The sequence below is a fragment of the Indicator indicator genome, chromosome 2 (assembly GCF_027791375.1).
Source record: "Indicator indicator isolate 239-I01 chromosome 2, UM_Iind_1.1, whole genome shotgun sequence".
Lineage (NCBI taxonomy): Eukaryota > Metazoa > Chordata > Aves > Piciformes > Indicatoridae > Indicator > Indicator indicator.
Window position 1 is genome coordinate 45,437,700 of NC_072011.1, and position 14,476 is coordinate 45,452,175.

A 14,476-nucleotide genomic window follows, 5' to 3' on the forward strand; every position below is an offset into this window, starting at 1 on the left:
TTCCAGAGTTTGTCGGTGGAAAGAGGCCGCATTTGGCCCGCCACCCCGCTCCGGGCCCCTCTGCGGCGGCTCACGCCGCCACTCCCGCTTCTCACGCGCGTGCCCATAGCGGCAGCAGGGCGCTGGGGCCCGGCCAGCCAGCACCCCACACACCCGCACGCAGGTGGCGTTGGGCGCGAAGCAGCAAAGAGGCCGCTAGGCCTGCCGCCGCCCGGGGCGGGGCTGAGCTGGACCGAGCAAGGCCGGACCAGGCCTCGCGCACTGCGGGCGGGGGGAGGGGGAACCGCTTCCCAGCTCAGACTGTGCATGTCCAAGTGACGCATTGCAGGTACGAATCCACCAATCAGCACCCTCCTTCTGGAGTCTCAGCACCCTCCTTCTGGTGTTTCGCACTCCTCGGTATTTTTTCTGAAATTCTCTTCCGCCCGAAGAAGTAGTCCCGCAGCCTAACCTTTCTGCCACCTCCCCCCGCCGTTTCACAAGTGCAATCCTCCTCTTTTCCGCACCTCGCCCCTTCCTGAGCCTGGGGCTGGTGAGTCAGGGGCAGAAAGAGAGCGCGCTCGGGGTGCGAGGGGCCTGGAGAGAAGTGTGCGATGTGCCGGAACTTCTTTCGCAGCTCCGTTCCCTGACAGGGAAAGAGGAGGGGGGAGGGAGCGGCGCGGAGCGATCCCGGCGGGCTGTGAGGCGGTTTATGAGGCACTGCTGGCGGCCAGGCAGGGCTCAGTGTGAGGCGAGCTGTTGAGCTGGGAGGTTGCTGGTGTGCCTAGTGCTTCTGTTAGCTTCCACCACACCCTACAGCCAGGCCGAGCCACCATGGTGAGTCCCTGGGCATGGGGCAGTGATAGGGTTTTGTGGGTGCTGTTCCACTGCTCGGTGTGTGGGGCGAAGGGAGTGGGGCTCTCTATGGTTGGATGGGTTTGGGGGAAGAGGGGCAGGTGGTTTGGCTGGTGCGGGGTGAGGCTGTCTGTATAAGGGTGGAAGATAGAGGTGAAAGTGTCCATTGCTGTGGTCGGTGGGCTCAGTCTGGCAGCGTGGGCAGCCTGGGGCGGAGGGTCCCGCTCGGAGGTCCTGTGTGCGTAGGAGGAAGTGGCGGTCGACGAGTCCCGCCCGGGTCCTTTTCCCGCCCTGGGGCGTTGGTGTGGATTCGAAATTCAAACTGCCACTCTGTTCGAGCGCCATGACGCTTTGTCGGGGCGTGTGTCGGGGGGAGTTGGAGGGGGTGGGGGGGGGGGGCGGCGGCGGGCGGCAGATAACGGTTCCTCCTGGGAGGAGACCCGCGTGGTGGGGGGGAAGGGGGTGGCGGGAGGGCGAGAAGGAGCCTGCTACGATGGCACCAGCTCCACTTTCTTATCGCTCATTCCCCCTTTCCCCCCCCGCCTTCGGCAAGCCGGCGTGTGCGGCTCAATGGGGCCGGGAAGCCAGCGGCGCGGCAACGGCTGCTTCGAGCGCTCTAAGATGTCTGTCTCGCTAGCGAGGTGTGTTGCGCCTGGTAATAATGCAGTGCGGAGCCCTGCAGCTTCTGAGCAGCATGATGATGAGGGGCAGGCTGCCTCACTGCACCATTCCCTTTCTTGCTAGACCTGTTGTCAGCTCACGTTGGAGCTTCTTTTCCCTGACGATTTCATGCTAACGCCTTGCTGTCGATAGCTGTTGAAGAAGGGATACCTTTTTTAACAGTTTTCGTTTTCCGTTGTGGCCGTTGCGGTGGACAGTTGCACATGTTCTTGATCAAGAACAATTTATTTTTCCTATCAGATGGTCTCAGCTGTTGAACGCATTTTGTGGAATTGGGGAATTGTTTCGAATTTGGTCTGAAGTATATGAGTTTTAATTTTTATAATTAAAACAAGTAGATACTGAAACACACAAAAAAACGTAGTTCTTTCACAAAAACACCACCACTGACTAGTTAATACAATCTCTGCATTAAGAGAAGATACAGTATAGTGGAATTGCTTTTTCATTCATTACATGCTTTTAAGGATGTAATGATCACTATCAACTTGCCATGTCTAATTTGAATGGTGGGTGCTTAGATTTAAGGTTTCGAGGTGTTCTCTCTAGGCAAAGAAATTAGATGAAGAGAAGCCTGCATTTTTTTTTAATTGCTTGAATTGTGAACCTATACAGCAAACCATCTATAAAGGAAAAAAATCAGTGAATCTAGCAGAAAAAGACTTAGTGCTTTTAGTCATCTGTACAGAACCAAAAATGGAGTATCTTCAAGCAAGGTCTATATAATGGGTGTGTCCAGGAGACGCAGTGACACTTTGAATGTGGTTACAGTTCATTCTGGCAGGCCACACCGGCTCAGCCTGTGAATATATGTTGTCCGGTACTGCATATGCTAGATAAAGCAGAATGTGGTGTTCTCAAAATCAGTTAACCTACTGTGTGATTTTTAGCCCTAGTGTGCTAACATGTCTAGTTCTTGTTATTCAGTTAATCTTGTCAGAACCAAACTCCTTTCAGATGTCACACCTGGAAAGTATACCAAAATGCCGAGTTTTGGAGGGGAGCAGCGTCGTGAGTGCTGTGATTTGCTGATGAGTGCTCTGTCAGGCGGTGTTAGCTCTGTTGAGGCTCTTCCAAACTGGTTACTGCATAGCATTTACGGCCGTAATGAAACACTACCTCTAGAGGCTGCCTGTGCTACTGAAACGGCTGCACACGAAACAGCTCCCTTTTTTTCCTCAGAGGCTTAGATTCTTTGTCAGGCCCTCAACGGGGTATGGGAACTATTGCAGTGAAAATGAAAGTACTGCAGGATGAAGTGGAATGCTGTGACAAAACTGATGAGTTCCCTGACCTCATCAGAGGAAGCTTTCAGGTGGATCTTGGCCATAAGTAAAGGGCATATCAAAACTCCAGCATAGGCATGTTATAGTTGTAATTTAACTGCTTATTTCTGAAGTTTGGTTTCATTACTGAAGGTCTGCATACTGTCACATGTATGGTGTATGTGTAGGTTAAATTCCGGACAAAGGAACTCTAGAAGGCTCCTCTAGGAAGACCCCAGTGGCCTGTAGCTCGTTGGGATGGATCCAAGAAGATAGCCTGGCACCTGAGTGGCATGGGAGGGAGTGATCTGGCAGATTTTCTGGCTCCGCCTTTTACTGCTGTTGCGCAGCAGTCCCTGCAGAGCCTAGCACTGCAGAGTACAGATGGTGTTTGTTCAACCTTGCCCCACCCCCTCGCTTATCTTTCAACTGCCGTGTACCTGTGGCTTCTAATAAGCTTCGTGCTCTTCTCAAACACCTTACCTCTTACAGGTACTGACAGTTTATCCAAATTTATGGTTAGTAGCTGTAGGTTGTTTTAAGTTGCAGGAAGAGTTTGGGAACGCTTAACTGCTTAAACGCTGCTTAATGTCATGTTTATATAAAATAGTATGTGACTCAACTTAGTAACCCATAAGTATTGACCTAAATAAACTAGGTTCTTGCTACTTAAATCTGATCTACAGCTTTCTGTGGATAAAAATACCCTACAGAAATGTAGCACATTTTCTTTTCATTTGAGCAATAAAAATGTAAATAGCATGCAAAAGTATGAGTCTCTGTGTTAATGATACACTCCAGACAAGCAAAAGTGTGTTAGGCTTCTGAATGATGAGCAGAATGCTTACATCTCAAAGCCTAATGTTGAATTGCTGATGTTCTCAACAGGGTTTGCTGCCACCCTAGAACAGCTCCTTTTTTTTTTAATGCAAAAGGCTGAATCTGCGTGGCAGTGCTTCCTGCAGCTGCTAAAAATGGAACAAGTGGAGTCTATAGACGCAGATACCCATTGGCTACTCTTCTCTAAGTTGCTCAGTGGCGTGGCCTTGATTTCTAGGAGTAGGTGAGCCACAGGCAGTCTGAGAAATGACTGATTGTGCTCTTTATCTTGTGCTGCTGTTGTATTTTAGGCAGCTATTTTTGTAGGTGGTTTACCTCGTGTGTGGTGGTTTGAGCAGCTAGATTCTGGTTATCCTTCCTGTAACAGAAGTGAGCTACCAAGTTAGTGTGCAATCCAGAAATATAATTCAATTAAAATTTGCAAAGTAAAAGTTGATGGTGTGTATACACCTATTCTGAAGTATTTCATTGGCAGTTGGCTAATGTGTAAAGACCCTTTGGGCACAACTAATGACGGAGAGTGTTTCTAACTGTCAATACTGCAGTAATTGTAGAAAGGTGGTAACTGAAACAGTTGCAACAGGAAGAGAAAAAGATGATTTAAAAAAACTTACAAAGCATTGTTGAACTTAGGCAGTGAGTATATCTTTCCTGTATTTTAAAGTTGTGGTGGGTTTTTTTTATTTCACTCTTTTGTGGAGTACTGTGGGATAAAGAGCTCAAGGAGCTTCTTTGTAGGAAGTGTTTGGCCCTTTTACCGTGACACAACTGAAGCTATTCTGAATGTGAAGAATTGTCTGACTTGGAGTCCATTTTGGGATCAGACTTGAAGACTGAGGGATTTTTTTGCTGTCAAATCTGGTCGATTCAAAACTGTTTGATAAAATGAGATATAAACTCGGGCTTAGCCAACTGATGCAGAAATTATTACACCACTGAACTTTTCTGTAGTGGCACTGAGCTTCATTATACTACTTGAGTCCAAAGACAGTGGTCATATGACAAATTCCTTACAATTACCAGTTTGGTCTGAAGCTGCTAGTTACATGGATTCTGCTTTTTATGGACGGGTCTTGGACGTAAAGCTTCATGTCAATCTAGAGATGATTTAGTTGCAGAGGACAGTACATATTTCTAATTACAGCATTGCAACTTGGCAGAGAGGCTAGTCTACCTTAAATTTGGGATTTGGGGGTTACTACTGCATTACTTGGACCTAAAGTGTCTCATGTTTAAAGCTGAGGATAGTTTTCTAAAATATTACTGCCAGTAATAGAGAGAGTCTAGAGAGACCAGTGTGCCTTTAGTTTGGTAGTGTTGCTTGGGTAATTGATACATATGGTGTAATCCATTATTTTGGGTGTACCAAATATTGCAGGGTCAGGAAATGAGGACAAGCTGCCAGTTATTACTTAGCAAGCAATCCTGATGGCTTTTGACCTCTGTTAGGTAGAATTATTTCAGAGTGCTACAAATAAGCCCTGAAGAGCAGCTACAATATTCAGAGGCATCTCTCTGTATATGCCTGTCTTACTTTGCCTTGAACTTTGGCTATAACTATAATGATATTCTTCTTTTATTGCAGGCTGATCAACTGACAGAAGAGCAGATTGCAGGTAAGGTTTTCACATGCTGTGTTGCTACGCCTACTTGACCTGGCACATTTCTTAATCCAGTGACAGTGTGTTACACAAGATATTTATCTTTCTTAGATAGTAAAGAGGTATTGTGGAATGTTTTAACTTGCCATCTCAGTTTTAAAGGCTTATCTACTGTAAATGCTGCATGGATATAATTAATATGAAGTTTTGTCCTCTAGAATAATTAGACTATACTCACAATTTTACTTGCTAGCAGACCTGAGACTTTTCTTTCATAACTGCAGAATTGTCCCAAGTATGAACTAAAAGGTAGTGGAAGGGTAAATATCTGGTGAAGGCTTGGAGTCTAGAGTGGTTTTCTAACGGAAGGCAAAAATCTGCTTTCCAGGCTCTTGTCAGTGAAGGTGTTTTAGAGTGGCTGTTTCTGATGACAGCAGAGACTGGCTTCATGATGGCAACTCTTGATATTCTGTATTTGGAACCGTGTTATGTACTTGGACACAAGTGATTGTGCACTGTTCTGATGCCCTGGTGCTTGCTCTGAAATGCTTAAGTAATTATGCATCTGTTACGTCTTACTGCTGTCCCTCTAACACTGTTTTCTGTGTGCTGACATCTGTCTTCAGTGGCTGAAACTTGTGGCTATCATGTCTCCTACTCATGTGAGCTGCACAGATACAGTATCTGTCACTGCTTTCTGAAGACTGATTTTTAACTTCACTAATTGATGTGACTTAAGGTTGAATTCTGCACTACTGGCTTTGCCGTGGGCATTCAAGAAGTTAAGGGTTTTGTATTTGACGATTGTGTAGTATTAATACTAGAAATTCTCAGTGTGCATAACTGTCATGTGAAATCGTTAGAGGGTGTTGAGTTTTGCTAATCTAATAGTACCAGGTCAGGCATGAAGATGGTGTTAAACAGAAATGTCATGAGCTAGTTTTGGTTTTGCCATAATTGCCAAATATGAAATGTAAGAACATTATTCTGCAGCTTTAGGCTTCAGAAGATTGCTTTAAGTGGTAAGAGAGTTATAATGCTTTTGTGGAAAGTCCACAGTTACAACAAAATAGGCTATCTTAGATAATGAGTAAGCAGAAGTCAGATCTAGTTCAAGATTATTTTCTGGAATTGGAGCAGGCTTTATCAATTGTCATGTTGTCTTTTCAACAATGGTTCATTGTTTCAGGCTTTATTAGGGGATGTAGCTGATTATGGAATATAAACAGGAAGCTTATTAACACTGCCTCAGGATTAGTAAAAATGTTAGCTATTCAGGAATGATAGGATAGTTCTCAGAGCCAAAAGTGAATATTAATAAGCTTGTCATGTTGAAGTGGAGGGTTTTCATCTGTGTGGAAAGAAAATGTAACTTCGTGTTAGTATTCAGTGTAAAATGGTCTGGCAGCAAATATTTGCAAGTAAACCGTAAACCTCTAAGAAGATGGATGCCCACTGGCTTGTAAGAGACCTATCCCTAGTACTGCTTAGGAAAGACTGCAGCTGATTTGTACTTAGTTTTGCTGTTGAAGGCTTGCATTTGAAAGGTGTTACAGATTCACTTTGCATGTATTCAGAGACTCGTTTTAAAGGCTTTTGAACCCAATTCCATTCTGGTTGTTCAGCTTAGACAAAGATACCTAGCTTTTGATTTACAGGCAAGCTTAAGACAAGCATACTACAAGAGAGAGAAAACATAGAAATAGAAAGCCAAAGTAGTTAAAACAACCACTTTTTCTGGGCATAAACCAAGTATTCAACATCTGTGTTGGAATACAGCTATTAAAGATTCCAGGTGTTCTTACTTCCTATAGAACTCATTGCTCACATAGGAAAGAATCTTCTTGTCATAGGTAGGGGTGAAAGACATTCCAGATTTTCTTGATAAGAAAGACTGATTTTTAAATCTGAGTAGGTATAGAGTATGAATTCTAGTTGCAGCTTCACGCAGAAAGAATTGAAATTGCAGAGTCAAATGGGATATCCCACACTATTACATATATAGATCAGGACTGTTTGTTTGCCAGTGGTTGGGGTATGAGGAGGGGAAATGTAAGATGCTGTTGTCCCAAAGCAACTGATCTAGTGAGCTATTCTTCCTTGCACTAGACCACTGAGATCTAAATGGCCTCTTTAAACAAGTGGTGTTTGTTCCTTTAGTATGCTGTGGTTCTCTGCTTGGGATCTTCCCACAACAGTTATTTAGAGTTTATTTCATAGTGGAAATTGTAATGTTACAAGTGTTGAGCTCCTAGTGGCTGTGAAGAGAACAACTGAAATTCTCCTATAGAAGTTACAGACATAGCTGGCTAAACTGTATGAGAACCGGGAATGGTAGTTCTGGTTTACTGAACAATTAGGTCACTGAAGACTGCCGCTTCATCTGTGAGGGTAATGTGGTGCAGAGGTGCCTCAAGCTATTGTTAAATAGAACATTTTGAGCTAGTGAGGAGTTCACATTATGTGGGACTGGGCTTTATTTTGTGGGGCCTGGAATTAGTGTTTTCTCTTGATGCAGTATACTTTTCCAAAAGAAGGAAAGACTGTAACCTTGTAGAGTAGCCTAAAAGATGAGTAGTTCTGCTGACATGATCCAAAGAGGTTTCTGACAGGTTAGAATCTAGGATGCCAGAGGATTTTCAGAGTTTGGTATGGAGGAATGTTGAATAGTGGGAGGATTTGCTTCATATGTTTACATGAAGTCAAATTGTTCCCTAAGTGTGGGAATGTATGTTGCAGGAAGCCAGAATTTAATTGACTGAACTTCAGTATTTCATAGCTGCCCTTATTGGCCATTGCTGCAAGTCCCCAAAAGCTATGGTAGTTTGCCCTTGTTCTAGTCTAAACTGTCTGCCTATGTTACTATTCCTTTGTTTTAATTTCTGCAGGTGGTTCTAGGCATAGAGGTATTTTAAGCATATTCCTAACTTGATTCAGCATTTGAAACAGGAATACACTACTGTTTCTTGTCTCACTTTGCTTTATGGTTATGTGTAACTGGTTGTTTCTAGGCTATTACACCATCTTTGGTGTTAAAGAAAAGTAGAGAGTTGTCTGTCAAGTGGTTAATTTCAAGTGTTCAGAAGATAGACCACTGGCTGGCCCATGTTGTAGAAAGCATGTCTTAAAGAAGAGAAACAAACAAAACCTGAAACAAAAACCCCAACCAAACAAAAAACACACTACCAAAAAAAGTATTACTTTTTCTAAACAAGGGTCATTGCAGTGTTGTGAAGTCTGTTTAGGTAGTGACAGTTGACCTTCAAGCTAAGGATGAAGTGGTTAAGAGCTAAATATTATGGGTAACTTGACACTTCAGTACCTGATTCTTCATGAAAACTCAGTGTTCTCCTTTTGAGGTCCTTCCATGATAGACTGAAGTTTTCTGCAAGGCTTGTCTCTAAAGCTTTTCTTTTCCATGTGTAAAACTTTACTCCTAGTAAACTTTTGAGATCACTGAAACTATCCCCAAAGACTGCTTGAAAGTTATTGTAGGTACAGGTTATAGCTGCCTATTTAGGCCTGGTTTTGCTTTATAATTACACACTACTCACTTAGAACTGTTTTGTCTAGTCCTCTGGTAGCCTTATTCTTATGTGCTATAAACAGTGCCAGTTGGTTTTTGGAATGTTTCAGTCTGTTAGGTGTAGAAGAGTGTCTTTTTTTTTTTTTTTTTCCTGGATGGGGCTCAACTGTGGCTCTGGTATTATAGCTGTATTCATGAACTACAAAGCCTATTTTTGTAGTTACATTTTTAACACTTGCCAAGCTTGTACTTACCTCAAGTGTTTCAGAGTGTGAAATGGATGAAATAAGAGTTTGTGGTTCATGTGAAAACACAACTTTTACAGTGACTAATTCTGGTCTGGGAAACACCATCTAAAAAGCTGGCTGCTTGGAAATGTTGAAAATTAATTCTTGGGGGTATTTCCAATGTGGGAGAACCCTTGAGATAATGACTTGTCCAAAGGCATGATTTTGAGTGTCTTAAGCTGCAAAAGCGTCTGAACTGTGTAAGAGAATAGATAAATTTCCATGTTCAAGTGTAATTTGTGTATGAGCTACTACAGGTCAGGGAGCTAGTTTAAGCTTTGTGGCCAAAGACAGATGGTGTGGATTAAAACCAACTCAATTTTTGGACCTGACAATTAAACATGTTATCCTTGTATTAGTATTGCTGGCTACAATATAGCCATTGTAAGTTAAGAGGTAGCACTGAAACAGTTAAGCAGTCTTATGACTGTTTTTGACTATGAAGGCTGTTTTGGGATACTCCGGAACTGAAGCAATTTTCTAAGCAGTTTTTCAGAAATGAAGACCTAGTGACTTCCCTTGAACAGCTGACTGGATCTGTGTATATGCACAGGCCGAAGAACCGCAGAAGTCCAGTGAGAGCTGGGAGAAGTTCATCTTTGGGCATGGCCGAGTGCTTAACACCTATGCTTCTATGTACTACAGCTTTGTGTAGCATATGCTGTTCAGATTTGCATGTCCAGTAGAAGTGAGTTATAATGGTAAACTATTTTTAATTTGGTCTGATTATACCTTTTTTCAATTGACTTGCCTCTATTGGTAATAGAAGTGCTATTAAGCTGTTTATTTGGAGTATTGGGTTTTTTTTTTTCAGCTCTCTGAAAACTTTGTACTATTTTCTCGTAACAGTTTCTACCAAGGGTATGGATCCTTGTTGCAGAGAGCTGTTCCTTTTGTCTCTGTATCAAGCATCCTTGTTCAAGATAGGTAGTAACAAAACATCAGAGTACTTCAGAAATGGATGAGTTTCCATCTTACTTGGGTTAAAATGTGATTGGTAGACTGGCAAGTTGTTTTCCATATGATGGTGCTTCTGTATTGGCGTTACAATTATCGCACACTGAGCAGTACAGCAAAAATTTCTTAGGAGAATGAATTCAAGCTTAATGTACAATAATAAGAAGCAGCGGGCTCTTACACAAACTTTGTATTTCAATACTGAATGGATTAACTCCTCCTTGTTGTTATACAGAATTCAAAGAAGCCTTTTCACTATTTGACAAGGATGGTGATGGTACTATAACTACAAAGGAGTTGGGGACAGTGATGAGATCGCTTGGTCAAAACCCCACAGAAGCAGAGCTACAGGATATGATCAATGAAGTAGATGCTGATGGTAAGATTTTACTAATAAGTGATTTAACAAAATAAAATCTGCATTTTTCTAACTGTCTTGTCTATATTGCAGGCAATGGCACAATTGACTTCCCAGAGTTTCTGACAATGATGGCAAGAAAAATGAAAGATACAGATAGTGAAGAAGAAATTAGAGAAGCGTTCCGTGTGTTTGACAAGGTACCAAAGTGTTTATCTTAAGTAATCCTGTTGTGAAAACTCACTTCTCAGTTTTGTAATTTCTATGAAATTTCTAATTGTCTTCCTCACTGAATTCAAGGGTATCTACAGTCCTGTCATCTAGAACCTCTAAGCTGCCTAAAGTTCAGTCTACTGTGGTACTGCTTCTGAAAGTCAAACGAGTCATAGTAATGACTGATACTACTATGCTAAGACTTGTTATGATACTAAAATACTCCTACATGACTGGCAGGGGAATTGGTTAAATGTTTTAATGATAATGTTTTATATCTTCCACTTATTCTTTGAGATTTATTTTAGGAGTTCAGTTTACCTTCTTAAGCAAGATACACTTTAAAACAAAATAGATTATTTTAAGTAACTTGGTGTGGGGAGGAAATAAGTCTAGAATTTGCATACACCAATACTTCCAATAGCCAGTGTTTCAGCTAAGGTGAAATATGTAAAAGTGGTCTCTGAAGGCCTTGTGAATTTCTACTGGACTTGCACAAAGCTGGTGAATAAGTAGCTTCTGGTCTAAAACAGACACTTGAACCACACAGTCACCTAAAAACATTGTGAAAGTACTAAGGGTTTTTTCAGTGATTAAAAACCATGGTTGGGGTAGGACAGCCAAAGTAGACTGTATTAAGTAAACACTAAGATCTTGGACAATACTGAAAATGTGCTAACATCTTTCTCATCTTGAACCACTGGCAGTGATTAAAGCCTATGCAGTCCTAAGTAATATTTAGTCACTAGATTTTAGACAAGTCTATTGCACTCTTCCTTTTTTCCCTTCCCAGGATGGTAATGGTTACATTAGTGCTGCAGAGCTCCGTCATGTGATGACAAATCTTGGGGAGAAGCTAACAGATGAAGAAGTTGATGAAATGATTAGGGAAGCAGACATTGATGGTGACGGTCAAGTAAACTATGAAGGTAAGAAGTTACTGATTTTGTGTAGCACTTCTCGTGCTATTGACTGTAGATGCTGGTAGCCACACCAAGGTTAAATAACGCAGTGTTCAGATGATCTCAACAGTGTAATATAATGTACTTCAGTATGTACATCACATACCTCTAAGTAGGCTCAAATGAGTTGTTGCTACCTTTGTGCCAAAGGCACAAAATGACAAGTCAACTGTGCAGCGTAGGAAGTAATTTTCTAAATGTTAGCATGTCTAATGATCATTAGAATAAGGAAGCTAGCTGAGGTGTTCCCATACTGTTCATACTGTTCTGTTCACTAACAAATGTTAATCTGTCAAGTCACTTTCTTAATGCTTTTAAAACTACAAATTAAAGGGGGGAAAGTCTGTAAAATATACAGGAGTTTCAGGACCCTTAGAAGACCTCTTTCATAAATCAGCTGCAGTAGGAGGTTATTTATATTTCTTCCTGGCATTGAAACTTCAGTGAAGTCATGCAAACAGAAGGTTCTGTTAGCTGCATCTCAGAAGCAGCTTGTTTTCATTTGAGTTTTCTGAACATTTCATAAAAGAGCTAGAGTATTTTGAGATAATGCTCTTTCTGGGTGTGGCTTCCCTTTAAGGCCTCTTTGGTTACAGCTTCATGATGAGTACTCATCCGAATGAAAGTCTTTCATGAAAGAGCCTGCTGCTCCATAACTGCATTTAGGAATATACTATTTAGAGGCTGGCATCCCTCTGGTTTCCAGTTGCTCTTAAACTTCAGCAACAGTTAACTCATTGTTTCCTCTTTTTTTTTTATTACTGTATCTGAAACTCTGGTTCAGCAAGATAAATGGAGTGTCCTATACTGTGGTATCTTAACTTTCAGTGTTCTGTGAATAAGCAATGATTCAGTTGGTTAAAGCTGGTCAGGTGAAGTAGGAAGGCTTGATCTGTTCTGCTCTGAAGGGAGTTCAAACTAACATTGTCTTGCTTGTGGACCTACCTAATTTATTGTCACTTAGCAAAATTAGTGATTCTTCAATATCTTGTATCTATCAAAGTGTGTGGGCATGAGGACACTTCAATGCTTTATATTGGAATTAAGGCTGTTACCACTTAACTGAGGGACCAGTATTTTTGATAAAAGTAGAGGACTTTAGCCATTAAGTAGGAGGTTTTTAGGTATGATTGGAGAAGAGGACTGCCTTGAAGATGCTGTTTCAATTGTAACTCAAAATAGTTTCAAAACTGTTCAGCATTAGGAAGGCCAGTTGCTTCTCAGATCTTGTGATTCAGGTGTTTTTCCCTGAATAACTGTTATGCAACTCTTTTCCTTTTACAGAGTTTGTACAAATGATGACAGCGAAGTGAAGATGTTGTACAGAATGTGTTAAAATTTCTTGTACAAAATTGTTTATTTGCCTTTTCTCTGTTTGTAACTTATCTGTAAAAGGTTTTTCCCTTACTGTCAAAAGAATATGCATGTATAGTAATTAGAAGGCCATTCCTCCATGTTTTTTCTCCTTTATCTTACTGTCATTGTTCTGATTTTTGGAAAATTGATCTAAGTAACAAATGTTGCATGTGGCTTACTCTGGATATTTTAAGCCCTTCTGCACATCTAAAGTTAAATGGAGTTGGTTAAGGGAACATCTGGATTGTCTATTTAAAAAAAAGGCTTTCTTTAGAATACTTAGGTATGAGTAGTGTAACAAGTTACATAAAGTAAGCTAGGGTTTACTATGCATTAGCAGTTCCTTAAAGTGACATGCTGGCTCTTGTACTCCAGTACATGAAGGAGTTTATTCTGCTTTCTGTGATGGAGGATAAGGACTTTTACAGCTAACTGCAGGATAAAAGTATGTGAATAGTATATATGTACATGTGGCTAATGCACTGTAAAAATCATTGTCCTACCTTACTTCTCAGTAACTTGTGGCCATACCTGTAACATGTTGTTGAAATGTGGAGTCTTAACATTGTGGACGATTGACAGTCAACAATATGAAACTTAAGTTGCACTAACGCAAAACGGGTGATTTTATCCAGGTACTCGTACACAGGTTTTTTTTTTGTACTGCTGGTCCTGTACCAGAAAACATTTTATCCTCTTATCCTCTTGTTACTATGCTTTTTAAACTTTGTTTAGCCACTTATTTTCAGAAAATCTGCTTATGGCACGATTTGCCTCAAATCCATTCCAAGTTGTATATTTGTTTTCCAATAAAAAAATTACAATTTACCCATACTGTTTCAATGTATCCTTGAATTATTTACAGGAATTGTTCAATACAGTTGCTGCTCTATGTTTCAGTATGTAGCAGTTTGGTTTGCTTATGCAATGGATTGGCTGTCTTAAAATAGCTTGGAAGGTGAAAACTTAGTCCTTAAACTCTGGCCCTTACTAGTATTGTTGACTTGAAGAAGCTTTCTTAATAGTAGTTTAAAATGTATTTTACAGTCTTGTGTGGAGCTTGGTGCTTCAATAAACTTACCGTAGTGACTGGCTATGCCCACTATCTGTAGACATTGTGAACTGGATGTTGACCTAGTTCAATAGTTGACCTAAAATTAAAATTCCTTGTTCGGACAACTAAACCTGTTTGCTTTCTTTTAATTACTTTGGAGTTTATTCCCTATCAGCTGCTATATTGGGGTAATTAGTCTCACACCTTTCTGAAACTTCCATGTCTGAAACTACCATGTTTGAATTGCTATTCAGGATGCAGTCAGCAAAAAAAGTTCAGAAGGAAAATGTCCTCTTGCTGATGAGTGTTTCTAGCACTAGGGGGTTTTATGAAGGTTCAATTTTATTTTAAACAGAAAACAAACCTGGTTTTTGACAAAGGACAAATCAAAGACCTCTAAAAAATGCTAGAGGCTGTTTGTGCACTTTGCCTCTGTACTCCACTGGCAAAAGCTGAGTGAATTTACACATGTTGTATGATTGCTACTTGGGTATTCTAGTTGTCTTTAAACAAATAATGGGTTCCTGCATCTGGTTACCTTC

General features: G+C 41.2%; 1 protein-coding gene across 2 annotated transcripts; it reads left to right on the plus strand.

The window, feature by feature from the left end:
• The first annotated feature begins 414 nt into the window (after positions 1-414).
• Positions 415-14,023, plus strand: CALM2 (calmodulin 2). 2 transcript variants are annotated; one of them, XM_054394884.1, is made up of 6 exons: positions 415-532; positions 5,206-5,236; positions 10,227-10,370; positions 10,443-10,549; positions 11,356-11,491; positions 12,809-14,023. In XM_054394884.1, exons 3-6 carry the CDS (start codon positions 10,301-10,303, stop codon positions 12,835-12,837), a joined length of 342 nt encoding a protein of 113 aa, XP_054250859.1. In that variant the 5' UTR covers positions 415-532; positions 5,206-5,236; positions 10,227-10,300; the 3' UTR covers positions 12,838-14,023. The 2 variants fall into 2 exon arrangements, with proteins under 2 accessions (XP_054250859.1, XP_054250851.1); XM_054394876.1 differs by lacking the exon at positions 415-532 and adding an exon at positions 706-816.
• The last annotated feature ends 453 nt before the right edge of the window (positions 14,024-14,476 follow it).